Source organism: Triturus cristatus, chromosome 7, assembly GCF_964204655.1.
Source record: "Triturus cristatus chromosome 7, aTriCri1.1, whole genome shotgun sequence".
In the NCBI taxonomy this organism is placed as follows: domain Eukaryota; kingdom Metazoa; phylum Chordata; class Amphibia; order Caudata; family Salamandridae; genus Triturus; species Triturus cristatus.
The window spans coordinates 51,311,167-51,338,594 of NC_140590.1; the positions used below are offsets into that span (position 1 = coordinate 51,311,167).

Here is a 27,428-nt window from a genome sequence, read left to right on the forward strand (position 1 = left end):
AAATGATTAGACAACCCAGAACACAACACTTCCGGCTCTCTCAGGAATCGCGGTAGCAAGACTTACCCTTTCACTCGCTCACTCGTACTTGTCCACAATACGAATTGGCAGAGTCACTGGAATAGTTCAAAATGTTTATTTTAACTATCGTGCTCTGTAATACAGTATACGAGCCACTACCAGCAGCAAAACGCATAAACTCAAAACAATTCGCATTTTTACAATTCCATAGAATATAAAGGCGGATGTCATTATATATAGACATTGGAAAAAGGACTATAAGGCCTAACCACCCTCCCTTTGGCTGGAAGAAATGTTGTTGTATAAAAGAAGATCTCTGGTGCTTTGAAAGCAGACCCCATACCTTAGTGCCTAGATGTAAGCTTTACATCACAGGAATAGCACAGCTCTTCTCCATGGAAAGTTCACTCTCCAAGTGTGTGTGAACAACATGCATCCCCGTAATATCAAAGCACGAGTCTCCAGCAGAGCAGCTGTGTAGCATGTTTTGTCTAGGTGCTAGGGACTGACAAGAACAGAATAACAAGGGGCATTGTTTATCGACCTTGCACATCGTGTTCAGACTAAACTCCAGGAGCTTAGCAGAGAACGCGAAAAGCAGACAGTTCTCATGTGAAAGGCATAAACACAGTCTTGCTAAATAAAGTCATGTAGTAACGTGCGCAAAAGCTGCATGATGGCATGAAAGCTCAGGCTAACTTTGCAATGTCGACAATAAACCTAATGGCCATATAACAAAGCTTGAGGGAGGTAGGGGGATCACCAGAACCCAGGTCAGGATTGCTGTGGAGACCTCCTCGTGGTGTTGGGCAACTTGAACTTGAGCATTGGGCGTCGGGTGCAGAGTGGTGCAAAATTGCAGTCTCCTGGATCAGGATTCTGTGGGTGAGTCTTTGTTGAGGAAATCCGGTGCTCATGGGAGACAGAGTCTTAAAGATGATTGCAGGGCAGGTCCTCCAGGCTCTGTGGGGATGCTGGACACATCGGGTTTTGCTGTTCTCAGGTCAGAGTTTCGGACAGGCCTGTAGGGCTGGGGCCAAAGCAGTTAGTATCCTCTTCTTCCTGGGTCAGCACGGCTCTTTAGTCCTTCTTCTTTCTTCCTCAAAGTAGAGGAGGCAAGGTTCAGGGTTACCTCTAAATACTAAATTTAGGGTGTTAAAGGGGTGTGCAGTTTGGGACGAAGGGGCCCGTTCCTTGGGGTGGGTACACCCCTTATTATGTCACCCTCCAGTGGGAGGGGGACATGAGCCTTTTCCTCATTGGCTGGGTCCCCTCATCTTCAAGATGGCGGGAACTGAGATGTGTGCTTAACCTCACTCGCCCACCTGAGGGGTACGGTTGGCAGAGGTGGGCACACCTCTCCTCCTAGCTTGGTTTTCTTGGCAATTCTCCTGCCCAAAGTGGGGGCAGAACCAGTTGAGCCAATTTCTGGGGGCAGCATGGGCGACCCACCCCCTCCCAGGTGTGCTCCCATGCACCAGCTCACCTAGGATGGGCGATCCCCCCCATGTGCTCTCCCCAGGTGTGCAGTGACTCGCCTAGGATGGGAGATCCTCCGCCTCCCAGGAGTGTTTCCAAGAGGATACAGTGACTCCATAGCCCCTGGAACTAGGGGTTCAGGGGTTTTGCAGCACCTCTAGATAACCTGAAAGGATTTTGGATGAAGACTGAACCACAAAGAGGCCCATGCAGTGTTTTTCTGTTTGCTGCATTTTCAGTGGTTTTAAACATAAACTCAAATATCAGCCACATTTTCTCATAGGCTGCTGCTAGTTATGTTAGGATGAAGCCCTGTCCTTTATTTTCCTTTCACAAATTGTAGAGTGAGAAAGGAAACTATAGCATGAAACTTTTTAACTTTTTAACTCAGAGGTGATTCAAAGATGTATTACAATTATGAAAATACTAAACATAACTATTTTCAAATGTCCCAGAAGCATATTGGCCATATCACAAAAAACTACGTAGACAGTTTCAAAATAAACTAACACATATGCAAGGCAAAATTGTCTTGATTTATTATTTCTTTCTTTTTAGGGTGTCATTTCATTTAGGAATAACATAGATGCAAATGGCAAAACCCAGACTGTGCTTGGTAGACAAAACAAGTCCCATGCTTTCTTGGCGTGCAATGCCATCCACCTTTCATGACACACCTGGGCACATATCTAGAGCGCTGGGCCACGACCCAGTGGCCTCACATATTACTCTGTGCACACATTGAGTTTAATGATGAAACCATGTTCATGACATATTTTTACCTCATCAGTGACAAAGTAAATCTGCATCATCCATTATGACTTACAAATAGTAGTTGTATATGACCCGCCACGTTTCTCTGTGTGTGTTTGAAAATGAGTTTCAGAGTCTACCAATGGACTCTGCACTGCCCCTTTCAGACACTCACTCTTTGAGTAGCAATGGACTCTGCACTGCCCCTTTCAGACACTCACTCTTTGAGTACCAATAGACTCTGCACTGCCCCTTTCAGACACTCACTCTTTGAGTAGCAGTAACGATGTTTACAACCCCAATGCCTTTACTGAGGTAACACTGAGTCATCTTGTGTGTGCCAACTCCCCCTTATAGAAGAACATAGGGATGCAGTGATTCTTCTAGTGTATGCCAGCTTCCAACTCCCAGGCCTGCTCCTACAGGGTGCAGTGACTCACTTAGTAAAGCATGTTGCCATAGGGAAGGAGTGACTCACCAGCTGTGGGCCTTTCTTTCCCTCTCAGCCATGCACCAGTACAGATGCAGTAACTCACCTAGTGTGTGCCATCTTTCTCCTCCTGCAGGTGCTCCCATAGGGTTGTAGTAACTCAACTGTTGTTCCAGCCTTGAATTCGCAGGCATTTCAGATGTCGATGCAATAATTCCTCCAGTGTGGTCCATTCTTCTCCTTCCAGGTGTGCTCTCAGAGAAGTGCAGTGACTGACTTACTGTGGACCTATCTTTCCCTCTCAGCCATGCACCAGTACAGATGCAGTACCTCACCTAGTGTGTGCCATTCTTCCCCTCCTAGGTGTGTGCCGATAGAGAAGCAATCACTCACCTAATATGTGCCAGCCTGCACCTCCCAGAGTTGCTATCAAAGGGATGCAATGGCTCCCAGTAGATTGTGAACATCATGTCTCCTCTGATTATGACCTTGACCATCTCCTGAAATCCTCTCTTCTCTTTCCATGCTTCTAGGTCTGGGCATGGAGAACATTGGTGGTATTTTCGTCGTCCTCATCTGCGGGCTCATCATTGCGGTCTTTGTTGCCATCATGGAGTTCATCTGGTCGACGCGGCGGTCGGCAGAAACTGAAGAGGTAAAAGAGTGAACAGGGTGGAGTGGTGGAGGAAGGAATAAAAATCAAGGGGAAGAAGAGGGAGATGTTGAGAAGAGGAAAATATTGCTAAAGATAGGGAAAGAAAACAAGGACAAGGGGTGAAAGTGAAAAAGATGACAAAGATAAAGAGAGGACAAGAAATAAGCAAAGGAAAAGGAAGAACATACATAGGGAAGAAAAGAACTAGACAGAAGATGATTTTATTTTATTTTTTATTTCATATAGCAGGAACTTGCCGAAGGGCATTAGAGCACTTTACATGAGCACCTGATCACATTACACAGTTATTTAAGCATAGGGGAATTTAGTGACTTATTGTGCTAATGTGGCACCTTAAAGACGCATCTTTACAAAAGAGGCTTTATCAGATTTTAAAAACTTTATTTTTTTTTTTGTCACTTCTTTGTAACCTGAGACCATGTGGAAAGCTTACTTTTTCATGAATGTCTTTGTTTTGCTGAAAGTCTTGAGTTTGAGGCTGAATCCAAAGTTACTATATACTATTCAGCCAGGGATGTTTGTTGAATCTCAATTGACCAGTTGCATATCACGATATACAGATAGTGCACAAGCCTGTCTTTGTTTTAAGATGGATTTATGTTTGAATGCATCCTCCATCAATTCTAGTCAGCAGGATATATGCCCTAATTTGAATTATGAGTCAGGCACAAACGTTGCAATGACCCTTGGGCCTATTTGTAATACACGAAATATTAATACAGTCGTCCTGCTCATATACTACAAAATGCTTTGCACAAACCTATGAGGGGAGTCCTCTGTCTCCCCATCTTTTCACATGTATGCTTACATTTAAGTAGTAAATGTGAGAAGGACTGGGGGGTGGCTAGAAAATAGGGAATAGTTACTACAAAAGAGAAAGAGCTTAGGAACATTTGAGGAGGGATTTAGGGAGGGACAGGCTACTACACAGACCCACCAACAGTAAGCCTATTGCTGGTCACAAGCTACACTTGTCTAGTTCTGCATCTATAAAGGCATCAAAACAGGTGCAAACGTTTTACAGCCCAGCCTTCCAGGTCCTTTTTAAAAGAGTTTCAAAAGAGACTTGACCCCAGCGCTAACTGTCCCCGAACAATGGACGCAAAACGGGCGGCCGTTCCGAGGGCCAAAAAGGCTAACTGGGGTGGCAAGAGCTTTGTTCTCAGAGCTACCAAGGCCTGGAACGACCTTCCGTTTTATCTAAGGGCTGCCACGGAGTTCCTCTCATTTAGGAAAGGTTTGAAGGCACGGTTGTTTCCAGCTCCGCCTTAGTTCGGTTGCAGGGATGGATGTTTTTCAGGTAGACAGTGCTCAGCGCCAGGACACCCTTGGGTAACAGCGCACTTTACCAACTCATATAACATAACATAACATAACATAACTGCAGCTCTAGAATAATTACACACTTTACAACACCAAGTCATACAAGTGCAGTAGACATGGTGTGACTTGCTGGTAACAGTAAATGATATTAAAACTTACAAACACAGGTTAAAAATGGAGGAAACTGTGGCCTGGATTCCCAGCTGAATTGGATATAAAACTTAGGAGAAAGAAACTATGTGCAACATTGGAAGAAGATCTTACAAAGTTGTTATTCCCCAGCACGTGGGCCAAAAGTCTCCTTACCTCATGAAAGAGATGTCACAGATCCCTATTGTGATATCCCGCTGGGAAGCACAACAGGGAACCCCTTCTGTGGTGTAGGAAGTAAGAGGGTGTTTATTCGCTGTCCTCTGATGATCGCAGTCCCAGGGTGCAATGGTTATAGGCGTCCACAATGAGTTGCACAATTCAAACAATTAACAAACGTAAACATCCTTGTTGGTTTTATTGATTTCCTGCTCCTTTGTGTATTTCATTTATTGGCAAACAGCCACAATTTATTTATGGTAATACAATAAGTTCATATTTCAATTATATCCATGATCGATTGATCATCATCCATTTGTCATGGCAATTTGTCAAATGACTGTCTTTCTCTTATACCGTTATGCATTTCTGACCTCCCTAGTCCTTTCTCGAGGGACACTCTATCTACAATACAAAAAAAAACAAAATCAAACCAAAATCAATATCAAACTTCACTGTACCTACATTGATCAAATCACAAAACAATCTAATACTGTGTCACACATCATTAAAAATAGCACTTATCTTCATCTAAATCTTTTGTTTCTGTTTACTATATACAGTGCTATAGAATTTTACGTTATTCAATGGATTCACTTATAGCATTTCTTTTTGGCGCTTGTTCACTTGTTATGCTGTACAACTCAACAGCATATGATTATAATACCTGCACTCTCTTCCTCTTAACTGTTCAAAGGTGATTTGAATGGGCCTCTTAATATTTCACTAACTGCCATGTGTGCATACATGGAACCACAGCTAGCATACTTTACTCTTAAACTATTTGTTGTGCAAAAGTGTATTGCACTTTCTGCCTCAACTGAACATTCATCAAAAGTCAAACTCTCAAGTATTACGATCTTACCGAGTTAAATTCATGTCAAGCTTGATACTGCTGTGTATTAAAGATACCATGGAGTCTAGTTTGTGTCTCCTCCCGCGCATCTGAATGATGGGCATTCCATGTGGTTCACTCGTCTCTTCCGGCACGTCTCTTAGACACGTGTCATATTGTGACCTATCAATACCGCATCACCAGAGCATAGAGGCCATAATGAAATGATGAACATTATCTTTTTGTCCTAGAAAAAATTACTGAGTCTGCATATGAAATTGTTTTTACCTAGGTACCAAAAAACAAGAAACATGTATTAAAACAATTATTGAAACAATAGTCACATTTATCAACCCATATTTTGTGCATGTTGTCCTCGTAAAAATTGTGGGTTACCAAGTGTATATTATCAGTATTCCTGCGTAAGGTAAGGGTGAACCATAGAGTGAATGAGTTAAGTGCAGCCAACCTGTTAACAATTTATGTTTACGTCATCAAAGTATTGTTACTATTACAAATTCAGTTGTAGTATACTGAAAATAGCTGACCAAAACAATATTTCAATTGATTGTTGTACCATTTTCTGTTCAACATTTCAATACCACCATACAATATTCAAGTTGCCTGTTGTTCATCCTACAAATAAAACAGGTAATTTCTATACAATAATTAATTCCTGTGGGTTGTGGTGTGCCAAGGTGCTTGATCCAGTATATTTTCTTCTAGAGTAGTTTCTTGGACAAATCAATTCTTCTTTGCATTTTACTGTCTCTAATATCTGAAACTGTAATTGTGTAACAAAGTGCATTTTGTCCATAAAATGTGTGGCCACACTTGATTTAATATTGAAGTTTCTTGTGTTACTCTAATGTTTTGAAGTTTGCGTCTTAATTTTACACTCTGTTTTGCCCACATACAACAGTCCGCATGGACTTTTGAGTGCATATATACAGTTTTTAGTGTCACTTCACATTACGTTAAAGGGATATCAGAAAACCTTTATGTTGATGAAACACGTTATTCCTCTGTATCATATTTCTGCAATTCACACGATTCAAACACTTTTTGGAACATTTGAACTTTTTTTTGATGTGTGGTATTTTTGTTTGTTGATCAATAATTCACTGATATTGCATGGTCTTTGCAAAGCATAGAAAGGAGAGTCGTTGTATAAGTCACCAAAATCTTGTTCCTTTTGTAGTATTTCCCACCTTCTGTTGAAATCTTCTTGATTTTCAAAGTGCACGTAGAGAATTTTGACACAAAAATAAATCTGGATTTGTTGTTTTTATTACACTTCTCCACTAATTGTAATATCATTTTAATGGCTATCCTCGACTGATTGGTTTATTATCTGATCTGGATAACCCCTAGTGTGAAATCTGTACTTGTATTCTTGTTCTATCATCCAATAATTCATCGGGTCCGATATGATTCTTTTTTATCTAGTGAATTGATTGAACAACAAAAAAATAGAGAGTCCCCCAGATGAAGGACCAGGGCTGTCTGAAATGCATTAGTGTATATGAGAAAGGCAGTTATTAGACAATTGTTGCGTCAAATGGATTATGATCAATCAATCGGTCATAGATATCATTGAAAAATGAACTTATTACATGACCATGAATAAATTGTGGTGGTTTGCTAAGAAATGAAACACAAGAGGAAGCAGGAAATCAATAAAAACATAAGGATTTTTACATTGATTTTTCAATTGGGTTATTGTTTAAATTGTCCAAGTCATTGCGAGAACATTGAAATATCTCAGGGAGAAAAGGATTTTTAGAAAAATGCCATATAAATACATCAATCATCTTTATTTTCACTGGCTCAGGAAGCTTCACACAAGCCACGAACACCCTGCAGGAAGAAGCGGAGCAGGAGATGTGCTACAAAATGCAAACGAGCCAGTCTGACTCATCAGTGGGAGGAAGGTACCACTGCTTAATGCATCGTGAATCCAATCCTGCCCCCCAAGGCACTGACATCTGTGAGCTGCTCTGAACCGATTCCCTGTTAAGTAGGGCACGACTCTCACTGAAGAGATGCTTTTAATATTCCATATGTGATTCATAAAGTCCTCAGAAGACCTCAAAGCAATACATATAGAGAGAACTTGGCAGGTACCCTCGGCTGCTGGATCTAGACATCTTCACAGAAATGTCTGAGCTCATCCAACTAACAGTGACAACAAACATTACCACTCTAGAGACAGGAGGGGGTGAATCACTCAGAAAATGTGTCTCTGCGCTGCTAAGGCACCAAGAAAAACACATACAGGGACCACATAAGAAGAAATGTGACCGAGCTGTGAGCCTGTGAACCCGTCACGACTGCAGAGACTTTTTGTGAATGGGTCCCTCAGTGGCGTAACGCAGAGTAATGGGGAGCCCTGCAGAATGTAATGAGGAGTTCCTGAGTCTCCCATATCTCACAGATATTCATTGAACTTGGACTGAATAGGCAACCCTGGAAGAGTCAGGGCCCCCCGTAAGAGCTGCTCCACCCTGCTTTGCAGGGGCCACAGAGGCAGAATACAGAGTAAGCACCTGTGAGCTCCTATCACAGACAGGCAGACACAAGCAAACCTTGATACCAGGGGAAGAAAGGGTTTTTGTCAGTGCATCACTACTCCCTGCGTCATCCTTTTATTCCCTTAGCACTACCACTCCCTATCAGATGTGCCCCGTTGCCGTCGAAACTGCTACATCCTGTGTGTAATATTGAACTTTCTCTACATCATGTGTCTTGTCCTTCTGTCCGCTCCACACTTCTACACCACGTGTCACACTTCTCTCCCTTTTGCAATGCTGCACCCTGAGTGGCATCGTCTGCTTTCCACACGGCTATATCCTGTGTGTAATCCTGATCTCCTTTCACTAACATCCTGGGTAGTAGTAGTGAACAGAGATGCTTATCATCAGTGGGTAGTTCTGCATCATGTATGCAATCCTGATCTCCATTCACTACTGCTACTACTACTACTACAACAACATCCTGGGTAGTAGTAGTGAATGGAGATGCTTCTCATCAGTGGGTAGTTCTGCATCATGTATGCAATCCTGATCTCCATTCAATACTGCTACTACTACTACTACAACATCCTGGGTAGTAGTAGTGAATGGAGATGCTTCTCATCAGTGGGTAGTTCTGCATCATGTGTGTAATCATGATCTCAATTCACTACTACTGCTACTACTACTACATCCTGTGTGCTAGTAGTAAGTGGAGCTTCTTCTCACCAGTGAGTGTTCCTGCATCATTTGTGTGTAATCCTGATCTTCATACACTACTACTACAACTGCTACTATTACTACAACATCCTGGGTAGTAGTAGTGAATGGAGATGCTTCTCATCAGTGGGTAGTTCTGCATCATGTGTGTAATCCTGATCTCAATTCACTACTACTGCTACTACTACTACATCCTGTGTGCTAGTAGTAAGTGGAGCTTCTTCTCACCAGTGAGTGCTCCTGCATCATTTGTGTGTAATCCTGATCTTCATACACTACTACCACAACTGCTACTACTACTACAACATACTGGGTAGTAGTAGTGAATGGAGATGCTTCTCATCAGTGGGTAGTTCTGCATCATGTGTGTAATCCTGATCTCAATTCACTACTACTGCTACTACTACTACATCCTGTGTGCTAGTAGTAAGTGGAGCTTCTTCTCACCAGTGAGTGTTCCTGCATCATTTGTGTGTAATCCTGATCTTCATACACTACTACTACAACTGCTACTACTACTACAACATACTGGGTAGTAGTAGTGAATGGAGATGCTTCTCATCAGTGGGTAGTTCTGCATCACGTGTGTAATCCTGATCTCCATTCACTACTACTGCTACTACTACTACATCCTGTGTGCAGGTAGTAAGTGGAGATTCTTCTCACCAGTGAGTGCTCCTGCATCATTTGTGTGCAATCCTGATCTTCATACACTAATGCTACAACTGCTACTACTACTACTACATCCTGGTTAGTAGTAGTGAATGGAAATGCTTCCAATCAGCAGGTACTCCTGCATCATGTGTGTAATCCTGATCTCCATTCACTACTACTACTACTACTACATCCTACTACGACTACTACTACTACTACATCCTGTGTGCTAGTAGTAAGTGGAGATTCTTCTCACCGGTGAGTGCTCCTGCATCATTTGTGTGTAATCCCGATCTTCATACACTAATGCTACATCTGCTACTACTACTACTACATCCTGGGTAGTAGTAGTGAATGAAAATGCTTCCCATCAGCGAGTACTCCTGCATCATGTGTGTAATCCTGATCTCCATTCACTACTACTTCTACATCCTACTACTACTACTACTACTACTACTACTACATCCTGTGTGCTAGTAGTAAGTGGAGATTCTTCTCACCCGTGAGTGCTCCTGCATCATTTGTGTGTAATCCTGATCTTCATACACTAATGCTACATCTGCTACTACTACTACTACATCCTGGGTAGTAGTAGTGAATGAAAATGCTTCCCATCAGCGAGTACTCCTGCATCATGTGTGTAATCCTGATCTCCATTCACTACTACTTCTACATCCTACTCCTACTACTACTACTACTACATCCTGTGTGCTAGTAGTAAGTGGAGATTCTTCTCACCCGTGAGTGCTCCTGCATCATTTGTGTGTAATCCTGATCTTCATACACTGCTACTACAACTGCTACCACTACTACTACATGCTGTGTAGTAGTAGTAGTGAATGGAGATGCTTCTCACCAGCGAGTACTCCTGCATCATGTGTGTAATCCTGATCGCCATTCATTACTGCTACTACTACTACTACTACTACAACATCCTGGGTAGTAGTAGTGAATGGAGATGCTTCTCACTGGTGAGTACTCCTGCATCCTGTGTGTAATCCTGATCTCCATTCACAACTACTACATCCTGTGTACTAGTAGTAAGTGGAGATTCTTCTCACCAGTGAGTACTCCTGCATCATGTGTGTTATCCTGATCACCAACTACTACATCCTGTGTGCTAGTCGTAAGTAGCAGTAGTAGTAGTAGTGAATGGAGACAGGATTACAGACAGGATGCAGGAGTACTCACCTGTGAGAAGCATCTCCATTCACTACTACTACAACTGTTACTACTACTACTACTAATACTACTACATCCTGGGTACTAGTAGTGAATGGAGATACTTCTCACCCGTAAGTACTCCTGCATCCTGTGTGTAATCGTGATTTCCATTCACAACTACTACATCCTGTGTGCTATAGTGAATGGAGATGCTTCTCACTGGTGAGTACTCCTGCATCATATGTGTAATCCTGATCTCCATTCACTACTACTACAACTAATACTACTACTACATCATGTGTAGTAGTAGTGAATGGAGATGCTTCTGACCAGTGAGTACTCCTGCATCTTGTGTGTAATCCTGATCTGCATTCACTACTACATCCTGTGTGCTAGTTGTAAGTGGAGATGCTTCTCACCAGTGAGTATTCCTGCAACATGTGTGTAATCCTGTTCTTTCACAACTACTACATCTTGTGTGTTGACCTTCTCTCCTCTTCTCCACACTGCTATACCTTATTTCGCCCTTCTCTCCCATTTGCACTACCGCACTGTGTAATGTTATCCTCTCCTGTCTACTCTGCTACACCATGTGTAATCCTGATCTCCTTTCACTACTTCTACTACATCCTGTGTGTTGTACTTCTCACCAGATCTCTTTTCACCACAACTACATGCTGTGTGTTATCGTCACCAGTAAGTGCTGCTACACCCTCTGTGTCATCCCGATCTCCTTTCACCATCACTACATCTTGTGTTTTATACTTCCCAACAATGAGAAAGATATACTCTCTGTGTAATCATGCTTTCTCCACACTGCTACACCCTGGGTCCTTTTGTTCTCTTCTTTAAGTACTACTACTACACCTCAGTGTTGTCTTTCTGTCCGATCAGTGATAGTACACCCTCCCCTTAGTACAATAACAGCATGTGTGTGGTCCTGTTCTTCTCCTGCACTACCACACCTGTGTGTTGTCCTTCTTCCCTCTCAGTACTACTACGCACTGTGATTAATCTAAGTTACCTCTATGTACTACTATTCATTCTCATTCTGCCCTTTCAATACTACTGCATCTGTACGTCATTATCCTCCCTCTCCATTGTACTACAACATATGTGTTGTTCTTGTCTGCACTTAGTGCTTCTACACTGTATGTCATCCTCTACACTCTTTTCTACTACAGCATGTGTTGTTCTTCTCTCCACTCTTTACTTCTTCACCCTGTGTATCATTCTCTGCACTCACTACAACTACACCCTGTGTATTGTTCTTCTGTCCACTCAGTACCTCTTCCCCCTGTATATCATCTTCTGGTGTAACAGCCTGAGTGTAATCTTGTTTTCCTCTCCACACTAGTACACCTATGTATTCTCCTTCTCTCCTTTCAGTATTACTACAGCTGTGTGTGTCATCCAGGGCTACTAGCCCTGTGTGTGTGTGTCTTTCTTCTCTCCTTTCAGTACCACTACCCCCTGTAGGTAATCCTTCCCTCTTCTCAGCACCACTACCCCCTGTAGGTAATCCTTCCCTCTTCTCAGCACCACTACCTCCTGTGGGTAATCCTTCCCTCTTCTCAGTACTGTTACCTCCTGTGTGTAATCCTTCTCACCTTTCAGTACTGCTATTTCCTGTGCTTAGTCCTTCTTTCTCTCAGTGCTGCTACTCTTTTGCTTAGTCCTTCTTTTCTCTGGGTGCTGCTACTTCCTGTGCTTAGTCCTTCTTTCCTCTTGGTGCTCCTACTTCCTGTGCTTAGTCCTTCTTTCCTCTCAGTAATGCTACTTCCTGTGCTTAGTCCTTCTTTTCTCTCGGTGCTTCTACCTCCTGTGTTTACTCCTTCTCTCCTCTCAGCACTGCTGCATCCTGTACATAATCCGTCTCTCCCTTTACCGCTGGTACCGTGAGTTTATAATTAGGGCTACCAGTTTTATGGCATTTATTTTTTGTGCATTTCTGTCTGTATTTATCCATATTTTAATTCAATTCTTTCTTTAATCAACCTTCCAAAGACAGGTCATAAAAGATACACATAATACCAAACATCATTAAGATCAAACACATCACAGAAAGTTACAAACGCATTTGCCACTTAAAATAAGTACGACCGCAGACAAAAACAGTAATTTGATCGTAACTAAAATGAAGGTGCAAATAGACTGAAACCAAATGAATAGCAGCAAATATTAACCAATGGCATTAAATGTTAAAATCAGTCGTATAAACAAGTTAGCAGCACCAATAAACGTTTTAGGAGCGATACAAATACAATAAATACAGAAACTAATAAAGTGCATAGATATTGAAACAACATACTCCTTCTCTTTGCTAAAGTGCACTTCAGAAAACTCGCAACAACAAAACAAACATCGCAATCATTGAGTTGCTGGAGGAAATGCAGTGACGCTTTACACATAGAAAATCTGTGCCTGTGTAAAAGTGGTATTAAAAATTTCCTAGTAAATGGAAGATAAAATTGAAAGAAAAATACAAAATGTAAGATGGTTTAGCACGGATATTCATCACAAGGGCAAGCAGTAATGGATTCGGAAGACTACTGGCCCAGGGGAAAGCGTATCAACCAGCGGAAAGACCCAGCCTAAATCTTGTTAACAAATTCCTTTCTTGGACATTATTTACATATAAAAGATATGGGGCAATGGAAGGAGGTACTTGTATAAGGCAATAATCCCTAACGGAGGGTTTAGATACTTCAAGCAATTCCCTGGACAATTCTTTGTACTTTTGGAAGCTATCCAGAACCCGATGACGATCCCCTTTACCAATTGAATCTGGGTGCTCAAACAATGAGGCATAACCAAGTTCCATGAGACAGGTTTTGATATATTGGAGCCAAGGGATAGAGAGGCCTAGAGTACAACTTATACTGTCTCTATTAATTGCCCGATTGAGATCAACGAACTATGTGACCTCATTAGTTCAGCTAAACACATTGTCCTTCTTAACATGCTATTTCTGTTCTATTTCTCGCGCAGAGGCCTGTGTTCCTACAGGGGCCTAAAACTGTTTCTAACTTGAAACCTTTTCATGGAAGTTGCAGGCCTCAGTTCTGTGTGTGTTTGTATATAATGTATCCTATTTTTCCCTAGATCATTCCCCCTCTCGTTGATTCTTCAGCTACTTTTTCTCCTAACCTCGCATCAACTAGGAGGATCAACTCACTACTCTATCTCCTTACATCCCTAACACTCTTCCTAACCATAAATGCTTCTCCAACATTAGTTAGCATCCTTTTGCAACAAGCTATTACCATCTGAAAAATAAGACACGTCAAACAGCAACGCAACAATTAGAGGCAACAAGGCCTTGAACAACCCCAACAACATCCAGGACGGCACCCATTCGAACTAGCCCTCGAACCACTCATCCGGCGCACCTCCCTCTTCAACCATCTTCATGTGTAGATCATACAATGTCTGAATGGCCTCAGCCAATGTCCCATTGACCTCTTGCACACCCCCTCATGGCTGTCATTATCAACTTTAATTCTGGTTCTGCTTCAAAATCAAGTGCGGGGGAGTTCACAGGGGGCTTGTAAACTGCATCTGGTCCTAGCTAGATCGTCTCCGCTTTCCCCCCGATGAACCTTTGGTGGCCACCCTAATGACTGCCACCACGCTACTTAGGACCACTTGTATCATTGAATAGTCTGTGTTCCTGTGAGACGTTTTCCCAAACTGCAGTGCCATAGTATTATGCAGCTCTTTTCTTTCGCTGATGGTGAAACAAAGTCTCTTAGATGGCGCATGGGACGGTTGAAGAAGTCGCCTTCTGGTATCAACAGGGAGAGGGTGTGTACAGTCACAGAGGCCAGTCCAAGTCGTGGGTTGTTGCATGTGGAGCCGGGTCCCGCACCAACAAAAGTGATCCATCAGGCCGGAGGTGCCCCTCACATGTCGGCGTCGTCCACAAAAGTGTTGCAGTTGTGGCTACTTCCCACCATTACTGTACCATTTCCCCTTAAACAAATTGAAAACTGTGTTAGTTTTATTGCGGTTCAAGGGTATGTGTCAGTTCTGTCCATGTATGTTTGCTTCCCATATTTTCTGGTATTGTCCTATTATGTTATCAAATCTTAAAGGGCTACTTTTCTCTGTGCCATTCCACAATCCCAAAACTGTGTATGTGAACTTGGCTCCAGTATGCCATTTATCTTTGTCAAATACTGACCCTGTGACATTAAGTACTGGCCTAGCTGCACAATCGGGGGGCAGAGGTTTAGCCAAATAATTACTACATTCGGAGGATGGCTGAGTTACCCCTAAAATACGCTTGTCTAAATCACTTTTTTTCCACTTTGCCCTTCTCTCTTATGACCTGTTCTCTTCATTCTTGATATCTGATCTCTGTTCTCTAGTCTGCCTATGAAGGTCTGTAGTACTTCAGTGATGGTATCAAATCTAGTTGTTTTAACTTGGACAGTAATGGGGCTAAGGTGTATTGGTTGCAGCTGTGTTTTTATTTTACACACAAAACGTGCAAAAAACAGTGCGTAACATTCGGGGGTACCTCTTTGGGGTGATACAATTTATCTCCAGCAGCAACATGGGGGATGAGGGAGCATACATAACAACTGGTGTTAGATGTGGATGTGCCTATACTGTGCTTGTGCTGGTACCACATATCTTCACACAAAGCAGGCGGAGAGAGAGGATGGTGGTCATTATCAGCAAACTGAGCATGCGTATAATAGTTAATGTAGGATAAGAGAAATAGAAGAAATAGACAAGGGCTAAAAAGCATCAGTATTAGCTCACCGAGATGGAAAGATAAAACTAAAGCACATAACTTAAAATAAGCGTCTCTTGTCGAAGCGGTGAAGGGACGCTTTACTCTGGTTGCTTCTCCTGTTCTCCCGCCTCTTTTTCCTGCTTCGTGTCCAAAGGGATGGATGGCACAGCTAGGGCCAGGTAGATGTTGGAGTGAGAAAGACATCCAACACTTATAGCTGCAAATGTTTCACTGCAGTAGCTGTGCTGTCAGAATCTCTGCACTTGTGAAAACGTTCATGATGCAAATTAGAGTTCCCACTGGGAAGGGTGTCTGCTGATTACGCACCAGAGGGGCGTCATTGATGCGTGTGCCAGCTACAGTGTGCCTTGTTTAGAGTTGAACTTTGACACTTGTGTTAGGTGAGACAAATACACAGGCAATCCAGGTGCATTCCCAGTCTTCCACCTATGTCCAGTTAGTGGCACAACGGCTTTCATCACTCTCCCTGTCACAATCTGATGTGGGGTCAAAGGGTGGTCTGAGACTGGGGTGTTTCTCAAGGTGAACAGTGCTAGTGGGAGACAGTACAATCATTTATTTTCCAGTGTTACACACAGTTTACTTATTTTGTTTTTGGGAAGCCTTTGATGCACTGTGGGATGTTGTTACTTTGGGGGTGGTAAGCTAACAAGAGTTTGTTTATCATCCCCAACAAAGTGGTGAGGTGGGAGGAGAAATTATTGACAGAAATGTGTGTGCCAAAATCGAATCTGATCCCCTCAGGAACACTCCACTGGAGCATTACCTCACACACCAGCAAACCCGGTACCACAATGGACATGAGTTCCTACTTTATCACTGGTGATGCCCGGTGCAAATATGTTTGTTGGCGCTACCTAATGACCACCTCTGCCACAGATTCACTCACTACCAGCCTCCAACAGTGCCCCTCAAGTCTCCGTAAACACTCTCTCTCTCAGATACATTTAATTAGATCTGTAGCACCACTCATACCAGGGTAGGGTCTCAAACACTCCACACCACATCTACATTACATAGAGACAATCAGCCACTTGTGTAAATCAACTACAAGTTGTAGGAGTTACATGTCATCCATACAGAAAGGCAGTATAGTTTAAGAGTGCATGATATGGAGAAGCACAAACTCAGCGTTTAAACCGTAACACCAAGATTAGGAGTTCCCTTTATTAATAGGAATTTATTTCTACTTTTTGCAACATTAGAATAATGAAAGACTACAAAACATATATTCCTCTAATCTATACCTTGTAGTATCTCTACAGCTCTTTGATGACAGTCAATAGCTCACTGCTATATATTATGAGTTGAACCTATAAAACTGTAAGCAACAAAAGGATCTTCCGTACAAAAAATAGTAACCCACTGACCTATTTACATTGTATGTACCTTGTCAGGCAAGAAATGCTAGAAAATGCTTTTAAAACCATAATATACTTAGAACCAGCGCCCCCCACCCAAAGTCTAGTGCCCGGTGTGTTGGCACCGATCACACTCCCCTAGAGCTGGCCCTGATCCCAGTGGAAGGCCTTTGATGTCGAAGAATTGTGGAAGCTATTACTTTGAAGAGGGAGTTTAATGAACCCTGCTGGCACACAGTACAGCTGTATAAATACATTGTGTTCACATTTCTCTCTGGCTTTGGCCATTTTCTGGGCCTCCCTCTTGGCCTCTTCTGGTCTTGTGCACCTACTACTTGTTACTGTAAATGGCTTTTCTTTATACTGCCCTTTGGTCTGCCTCCTAGTCTCTTCTGAGTGGGAGGACTGGCAGACTCCTGACTTTTCTTTGTACTGCCCTTAGGTCTGCCGTGGATCTATTTTGAGTGGGAGGGCTGGCAGGCTCCTTGGGCTATGGGCATGTGTGGTATTTAGTGGCTTTGTAACATTCTGTACAATGTTCTTCTATCTGGTCACTGTTTTCACCGAATACCTTGACCAGGCGTTCTACAGGGGACCCCATGGCACTTTGGTAGATCGTGTCTTATATTTAAATAGAGGTTACACTGGACAATGTATAAATATCTGCTCCAATAATAGATCGTCCACCTCTCTTTCCCCAACCTCTAAAACCACCCTGCCTCTGACAGGTAGGTAGGCCTGTTGACTCAGTACCTGGATTTATTTCAACTTTATATATTCCTAAATTCCTGAATTCTTTCATATGCTCATTTCCTTCTATTTAGTTTTTTATTATCCTGCATGTCCACCCGTCTCCTACTCCTTGTATACTTTTCCATTATTACAAGCTGTTCTTCTTCCCTTTCAACTCACTTATTCTCATACATTCTTCTAAATATTCCAGTTTCTTTTGGATGGTGAACCTATAAGCAGAGACTAGTCTAACGTCTTAGACTCTCTACACATTTAGATATGCAAGACAAATATTTTATTTTACTTTTATATTAATGTTAAAATGTAATTGCGATCTCAAAAATGATTTACTTTTACACTGCAGTTTTAATCTACTGAGTCCTGCGATAAGAGAATATTATCAAATAATGACTCTCTATATACCCTCAAGATATTCATCTATGTCCCAGTAGGATGTTCTAAATCATTTCCAATTAATTCTTTGGAACACTTATCTAATCTTTTAAAGTATCTAATGTTATTACATCAATGTACGTTGTCCTTAGACCTAAAGGTGATGTGGTGTAGGCCTGGGCTAAATTTCCGTTCCGCTCGCGGAAATTGCGATAATTTGACATTTTTGCGTTCCGCGGAGAGCGCAAAAATGTCAAAATTTCCGCATTCCACAGCTTAGCGATAATTTGTTTCTTGCTCGCGCTGTAAAATAATGCATTCTAGCGCACGCGCGCGATCGCCTTACCTGAATCCCCGAGTTCGCCGACAAGTTTTCCCGATCCGGTCGCGTTCTCCACGAGATGTTGGATTGTTGGTAGCCATTTGCGTGACAGTTCGCGCCCGCAGTAATGTCATTGGTCGCGCGATCACGTCTTTCTTCTCGCGATCATGCACCGCGAGAAGAGTGAAAACAAGATGGCCACGCCCGTGAGCAACCGCATGGGTAAGTTGGCGAGCCGCGACCACGCAGAAAATGCCGCGATCGGGCGGGAAAAAAACTTCCGCATCTTCGCGATATTTCCGCGTGTTTGCGGAGATTTTTACCATTTTCGTGATAATTTGCGAAAGTCACTTTCTCAAATTCCGCCCACCCCTAATGTGGTGTCAATTCCTAGACGCTCAGGAATTTCTCCCATTAAGGGATTATTAGGTGGAACTAATATTGGTAGTCTACCGGGGTCTGTGCCATTATAAAAACCTACAACCTCACTGTTATAAAGATGGACAACTAATTCAGGGACCTGTTGTGATTGACTACCTGTGTACCCTTCAGACATTTCTCCAAATAAAATCCTTTTCTAGAATTCTACAATATTTCTCACAAAATTGGAAATCCTAACTACATAACATAAACAGCATAAATCTACAACATGACATTAATCTGTGGCCACATTTCTATTCACACTTACATAGACATACTAATCTACTCTAAATCTACATACTAGGGCAAAAGAATACTACTACTACTGGCCGCTTCTTCCGGACTCACAAGGAGGATAACGTTCACTGCTTGCAACTACAAACTGTGACTACCAGACTTAAAGTCTGGGTGACTTGAGTGTTCTGCTCTTCAGAACGTACGCTGGCTATCCACCCTCAAGTGACACTCTTTCCTGACCATTTCTGACTACCTTTCCTCAAGTCCCTTAGTACCTTTCAGACTTACCACCAGAGCTCTAGTTCTTATTATTGTGTCAATACACAATCATGCATGCATTTCCCCACATATGAATAATAACACAATAATAACAAATAACATATTCTACTGTCAACATGCTACTTGTAAAGTAAAAGGGACAACATTCGCACTGGTCTCACCTTTTAATAATGCCAACTCCCGAGTCCTACCCATCCCAGAGAAATGAGAAGACTGTGGGGTCTATTTGGATGGTGGGCGGATCGCCACCGCCCGTATGGCGGTGGCGATCCACCTGCCCTTTTCCGTCCGCCCGCCTAACATTTCCTCCCCGCTATATTACGATGGCGGTGGGGACCCAGGCAGACGGAAATACCGTCCGCCAGTTTTCCGCCAGTAGGCAATCCGCTCGATTGCCTACCGAGCAGAAAAGACCTGCAATACGGTGGCAGTGCCTTCCAGGCACCACCGTCCATATTACGATGATGGCTGTCTCATGCCTTTCCTTGGTGGAGACTCAGCCATGGAAAGGCATGTGGAGAATGCCTTTGGGGGCCCGTAACAGGCCCCCAGGGGGTTGGGTGGGGTGGGTGGCTTCACTTGGGAGTACCCATGGTACCCCCCAACATTTGCATGCACCAGGTGGCAGGCACCACGCGGTGCCTGTCACGTTGTGCATGCAAATGCACAACATGCCCTTTTAACATTGTGGCGGGTGCTGAATACAGCACCGCCCGCCACAATGTTAAATATACAGGATGCGACTGCCATGGTGGTGGTCGCATCCTAATTGGCACAGCGGGACCGCTGCACCACTGGCGGCCGGTCCCAGCACCACTAGGGTGCAGTCCACCCGCCATCCTAATAGACCCATATGTTTGAAGAACCAGCATCTTCCTACCTTCTTTCAATTGCACTAAATAATTCCAACAGGACAGGTGGTATTCAGGGTATGACAGCAGGTGAGAAGAAGTGGAAGTACTGGCTCAAGGCTTGCCAAGATGTTGGAGGGAAAATATATTGAACAAACACCAAGAAAAGCAAGCAAGTTGACAATATAATAAGGGTTTATTACAATACTGTTGTGAGGATCAGTCACTACAGGAGAGATCGGTTCACCGCTAAGGAGATACAACATGATGTCTGGAGTTTTAGCTCAGAAACACAAAGGAAAAAGTCACAAGTTGACCATTGACGTAAGCAATGTTCACACAGGACATACAAGATAGTATCAGTAGATGTAGTAATTTCTCTGAAACAGAAGCACATATAGGTAGGCCTAGCCTCACATAATGAGCATGGAAACCCCCATGTGGGTTTCGGTTCTCGGAATCTAAGCAAAGAAAAGATATATTTATCTAACTGTACAGCACGTAGTTATATCCTGCTCAACGCCTATTAGCCAAGCGTATCTGAGCTTTTAGATGGGGTTTCTTCCATCAAGCCATCTAGCCAGTTGGGTGCAAAGCTGTGGTTTCTGCAGAAGCGAGGGCCAGCTATATGACTTGTAGGTGTGATCTCGGCAGTAGTGTACACATGTGCGTCAGTATGTACTAAGGAAGGATGTGCACCTGGTATCTCTTCCTATGTATGTGTTCAAGCTTAAAGGTGTTAGAAACCGCAGCACTTCAGAGAAAGCTGTCTCTTATGTGATTGGTGCATTTTGGCTCTTTCCTCTGGCAGATGGAAATTATGGTACCCTATTTTTGCATCTTCTGTGCTTAAGCACTACTGGTTTTCTGAGTCTGAAGGAAGATATGATCTATGCTTCATGCAGTAGCTCAACTTATTAACCACAGGCTACATTCTGACCTTTCAACAAACTATGTGACCTCATTAATTCAGCTAAACACATTTTTCTTTGTAACATGCTATTTATGTTCTCTTTCTCATGCAGAGGCCTGTGTTCCTACTGGGGCCTAAAACTGTTTCTAACTTGAAAACTTTGCATGGAAGTTGCACGCCTCAGTTCTGTGTGTGGTTGTATATAATGTATCCTATTTTTCCCTATATCAACTTTTCTCCTCTGCACATCTAACTCCAGCCTGCATCATTATTTTATCCTATTAGTTTTCTCACACCTGCCTCCATTTTGTTTCCACCACAGGTGTCTGTTTGCCAGGAGATGCTGAGCGAGCTCCGTAGTGCAGTTTCCTGCCGTAAGACCTCCCGCTCACGCCGGCGGCGGAGGCATGGTCGTCCCACCCTCTCCCTCACCAAGCCACTCCGCTCTGTCCGGGAGATGAGGCTGAGCAATGGCAAACTCTACTCGGGGACAGCTTTGACCGAGCCGGGCCCCGGTCCCCAACGCCTCTTGGACGAGCCACCGGGGCCGCCACGCAGCTGCACGCACATCCGCATCTGCCAGGAGTGCCGGCGGATACAGACGTTACGGGCATCACACCTGCCCAGGATACCCCTGCTGCCACCCGACGGGGGCACGCCGAGGCGAGGACAGCCAATGGAGATCGCTAGCCAAGAATGAGGTCATGGGTTTGGCATGGCCTTCCTTCTTCTCAACAGAGAAGTGTGATTGGCGGAGACTTGGGGTAAAACAGAATTGCCTTCGCTTTTTTGGAGGTTGTGCATTCCCCTGACTTTAGATTTGATTCTGTCACCAAGTGTGCGCTGTGCGTGCGATGGGACCTTGCATTGCCCCCCACCCCCACCCTCGTGTGGGGAAGGGGAAGTTGCTCCCCTTTCCTAACAATTTTACTGTCATAATTTTTTGGGATAATTTTTAGTTTTTTTTTTTAAGGGAGGGGGCATTTGGTAGGAGAAGAGAATGGGCAGATAAAAAAGATGGCCGTCACACCTACTTCTGCGTGGGGAAGTCACTACTCTGGTGCCCTTCACCCCGTGGCTGTCGCATCGCCAGCTGGTGTTGAACTCAGGGTTTCTTAAAACAAAAGAAAAAACTGAAAACAGTATTCGCCTTGCCTCGGAATTTTGGAACTGTCTAAATTCTGTGCTTTTAAAAACAAAGGGACTCGTGAAGATGGACCCAGAAAAAAAATCATGAAATTCCATTAAACAGAGGAGGAGCGTGGCCTGCCCATGGCTCCCAGCCGTTTAAAAAATTAATAATAATGGAAAACATTAAAGTGAAAAACGGACATGCTTTGAACTTTTAAAGTGTTTTTCTTCAAATTGTTGCTTTCGTTATTTTTTCTTTAGGTTTTCTAGCGTATGTTTTTTTTTTTGTCTTTTCATGTTTTTTTTAGTGCCATACTAGTGGGGTCTTACTGCAATTATATACTGAGAAATTCTTGCAGGCTGGAATAAACCACTTCAGACCTTTTCTTTGGTGATTCCTCCTGTGTTGGTTGTGGAAGGATGCCATGGGGGCATGATGAGGTGTATCCCTTGCTCTGGGATATATTCCAGCTGTATACTGTATTTATGGAAGGTGAGACTGATGGGAAAGGGCCACAATTCTTTCCTTTATCACTTAGACATTCAGTGAGCTCAGCGTTTTTCACCCTCCTTCCACCAGCAGGTCTGGTTTTGGGGTAACAAGAGTGGGTTGAGAATAGACAGTTATGGCAGGTAAATTCATCACCTGTCCCCTTTTTTGCCCTCGCCTTCTGTGGGACAGTTTTAACTCTGAACTCTTTGGATCTGATGCATATATTGAGGAGTTGTTTCATTTTCTGCTTCCCCAAAGCTTCTCAAACCATATAAAGCAATCCACTGTTTGTTTTTATCATGTTGCATCAGAACTGCATCCACACTACAATTACTTGTGTCTACCACCGCAGTGCATCCTTTATCAATCACAATAGATTTTAACACAGGCACCAGGAAAAATTATCTCTTTTAACCATAAAAAACAATATTGTGTTTTCCAATAATGTCCAGAAAGATTCTACCTTGCCCCATTAAATCTCCTCAAATTAAGTATAGAACTCGGTCAACCCCAAGAAGAAGACCAACTTTTGTTTTGGTGTGTACTCTCGAACTTCCAAAATTGGTTTCACGTTGTTTTCTTTTGCTTTCTTCAGCTATGATATGACCCAAGTATTCCACGTCGGCAAAACTACATTTGCAGTTATTCATTTTAATGTTAATAATTTTTCTTCCAACACCAGGCATGACATCATGTTTCTTGCAGAATATTGTCTCTGAATGCCACAGCCATAGGCACAGCTTCTAACACCTGTTTCACTAATCTTTGCAATATTGACATAGCAAGAACAATACTGAAAGGTATCCACCTGTACTGGATGAGGCCTTTGGTAACAGAAATGCTTTTAGCTGCTTAGATTGTTCATCTAGTTTCATCTCATGATAAGTCCAAGTGTTGAAACACTGTGTCATCTGAAAACAATATCTTCTTGTGCAAGTTTGCTAATGGATGGCAATCAATCCTTATAGTATTGTTTATTCTTCAGAAGTCTACACACAGTCTTAAGCCAACAGATGATTTTAGTCAAATTACCACAGGTGCCGCCCATAGTGATGAGCTGATTGGTCCTATCATGCCCTTCTTGCAAAGGTCACCCAAAGTTTGTTTTACCTTTACCCAAGTATGTAAGAGAAACATCACACATGCTGTGTCTAAAGGGAATAGCATTCTCTCTCAATACAGTTTGATGCTTAACACCTTTGAACTTCCCAAGGTCATCGCTGAACACATGGCAATACTTCAACTTTAATTTCTCAATATAACTTCAACTCTCTTTCACTTCTGAAAACCCCCCCATTTAATTTGCTAATACTCATCTCCTCTTAGTGGGGCAAACTCAAAGAGGATATCCTTTCTTGGGCAGCACACATTAAAACAGCAAAAGGGCAATGATTTTTTATGTACAGGAAGGTCCCCCTTCCTGCACATAAACAGTCATATTTTTTAAAAAAAGCCTTTTTTGCAACTTCTGTGTGTGCTGCATTAAGCAGCACACATAGAAGTTACAAAACGGCATTTCGAGATTGTTTATATGCAGGAAGGGGGACTTTCCTGTACATAAACAATCTTTGCCTGCATGCAGGTGCGAAGCTGCTAAATTTAGCACCAGCACAGGGGGAAATTCAAGGCTGCACCATAATCCTGTAAAGTGGCGGAGTGTGTTGTTGAGCCAAGCAGGCTAACAACACGCTTCGCCACTTTCCTTGTACATATCCCCCAGGTTTAGAACCAAAGCATCACCCTTCAGAATAAACCTACCGCGTCTGCTGATTTTTGTGAAGAGCTCTCATAGTCCTGTCACAACAACATTAGATCAATCTGTGACCAGTTCCCCCAAAACTCGGGACCAACACCTGGCATGGAAGGCAAATTTAAGTCTGATATCTCTGGAGGAATCTTTAGTAGAACTGGCTAAATGTAAGCCTGGATCCCCCTGACATTTTTAAAAAGATATCTTTTATGCTGAACCCCATCTTCTGCTCTAGTGCTTAAATGTTGGAAACAGGCTCTCCTGCTTCAACTACTCAAAAAACCTAATGCTGACCCAATATTTTAAACAACTTTAGACCAATCTCTCTTATACCAGCTGTGAAGAAAATGTTAGAGAAGCTTGTTAATAAGCAACTGAATAAGTCCAATTGCCTCTTACACGACCCCCAATCTGGCTTTGAGACTAGGTCTAGTCTAGAGTCGGCTTTGCTGGAAGTCACCAAATTCATTAAAGAGAGCCTTGATCTAAACTCAGCTGGCATAGTGGTGCTCCGGCACCTGTCTTTAATTTTCGACATGGTCTCTCATGAGATTCTTTTTACCACGCTCAGGAACTAGGGGTACAAGGCAAGGGCCTCTTATGGTTTAAATCTTCCCTTAAGGACAGGACACAAGCTGTCCTGCTATCCCCTTTTTCCTCCTAGGCAAAACCACTGGAAAGTGGTGTATCTCAGGACTGGGCCCTAAGCCCCACCCTTTTTAACATTTATCTGGGACTGCTAGCTAAGGTAGCTGAAACTTGGGGACTAGGGTGATTTTTTTATGCTGATGATACCCACTTGCTCCTATCTTTTCAGGAAGAAGACACGCTGATTCTTAAATCTTTTAAAGAGGGCCTAAAATTTGTTGGCGATTGGATGAGCAACAATTTCCTCAGACTTAATTCTGATAAAACTGAGGCCCTCAGGGTGATATCGTGACAGGAGCGATTGGTGGCCTGCAGAACTGGGCACCTCCACTAACTGCTGGGACTCTTGGAGTCAATTTTGACTCTGACCTCTCCTTTGCTCCCCAAGTGAAAAGTCTCTCAGCCAACTGCTTCACCACCCTTAAGTCTTCAAGAGGAAGGATTCACCTTGTCCAAAGGACACACTTGTGACCATCATGCAGGCTTTAGTGAGATCTAAATTAGACTGTGAAAAGTCCATCCTCAGGTATGCCTGCGCATTTACTGTGTCACCTGCAGATCGCACAAAATGCGGCAGCCAGGTTGATCCTGCAAATTCCCGTGTCTCAATCAATCTCCATCACCTCCACTGGCTGCCTGTGGTGGCCTGCGGTGAAGCGAGCCCAGTTGAAAGCGTTCGCCTCAGCCTTCACAGCTTTGCAGCTCAGAGGACCTGCATATCTAAGAAGAAGAATGAAAACCTATTCCTAGCCCTGTTCTCTGAGATCCAGCAACCAAAAGCTCCTTCAAACTCCTCGGGTGCATAAAGCAAGGAGAGGAGGAAGGCTACTCGCCCTCCTCACTGCTGGTCTCTGGAAGGCCCTCCCTACTAAACCTGAGGCTTGTTCCCTCTGAAGCACGGTTTAGAGAAAACCTGAAATCCTTTCTCTTCAACTCTGCATTCTAACTCTGGTCTTATTTGACCTAGGCCGCTAGCGCCGAGACACCTCTTCAGAGGGAACTGTGCGCTTTAGAAACGTCTTTTGTATTGTATTGTATCACTTCATTCCTCCTCTCCTGCCACTAAATAGCAACCCCTACTAAATGTCTGTGCCACGTGCATCTGCTACAAACTTTATCATATGCCTCGTATTATATGGTGTTTCCAAGAGTCTGGAGCTGTTAAACATATAACAATGATCTTCCTCTGTCCTTTTCCCTGCTCCCACCACCAGTGTTGCATGCATTCCTCAAACATGCATACCCCGTACACCCAGGAATAATAGCCGTGTGTCCCCCCAACCTTCCATGCACTCCTCAAACATGCATGAAGCACTCCATGACACTCACTCCTAGGCACAAGAGCACACCACAGCTGCAGTGTTCTTTTTTAAAGCACATTGGTTATACGCTGACCACTCCTCGCTCTTTCTGGCCACCATCTCTTCCTAGACTCCAGTGCCATGTTTGGGTCATGGCTTCTGAGGCCTCTTTCAGGGCAAAGTGAGACCAGGCAGCCACAGGGGCCAACATTACTGGAGAAACAGGGGCCAGTAGTCTCTACAGGTATCACGTGTCACACTCATAGCTCAGGACTGGGCATAAAAATGACACTTTGCGCCTTTGTGGTTCCTGGAACTAATCAGTTGACATAGCTGTGACAAATACATTACTCTGCTGTCCTCTTTCCTCCAGTGCAGCCAACATGATTTTAGTAGAAAAAGCCTTGCCTTCACCTGGGGCCCACAGGTAAGTGGTCGCTTTGAGTCCTTCTGTGGCTGATATGGAGTTTACGCAGGTAAGACCAAGCATGGGTCTGTGTGACCATGGATAAGCCTTCCATGTGACATCAAAGCATCCACAGCCCTCAGTGGACCCTGGTGGTGCCTCCTGCATTAAGTGGAAGGGACAAGTGACACTCTGCACTAGTAACATCCATTGGATCTGCATGATTCGTGTTCCTTCGATAAAATACCTTTGATCCTGAGATTATCATTTATTTAACAAAACATGTGTATTTGTAAAGGGTACGGTGAGTATCTTGACGCTGAATAACAGGTGTTTATTGTTACCCAACTCAATGGTACTCATTTTATCGATCTCAGAAGGATGAAAGTCTGAGTGGACGCAACAGGATTTGAACCTGTGACCATGAGGTCGAACACAGGCTCCTAGAGTGAACGTTTTGGTCTTCTAAGTCATCAGACCTGTTTTTATAACACACCTTGGGAAGTGAAACCCCAGTGGCTGGTCAGGGACTCACAGGTGGATTAT

General features: G+C 43.3%; 1 protein-coding gene across 1 annotated transcript in view; it reads left to right on the plus strand.

Annotated features, from left to right (window-relative positions):
- The window catches only part of GRIK5 (glutamate ionotropic receptor kainate type subunit 5), a 1,516,626-nt gene extending 1,493,958 nt beyond the window's left edge, over window positions 1–22,668 (plus strand). The window contains exons 21-22 of the mRNA XM_085615595.1: window positions 3,217–3,338; window positions 21,476–22,668. Of these exons, the coding sequence (XP_085471721.1) occupies window positions 3,217–3,338; window positions 21,476–21,853 (500 nt within the window). The 3' untranslated portion in view covers window positions 21,854–22,668. The remainder of the gene's footprint in view (window positions 1–3,216; window positions 3,339–21,475) is intronic.
- Window positions 22,669–27,428: the final 4,760 nt, after the last annotated feature.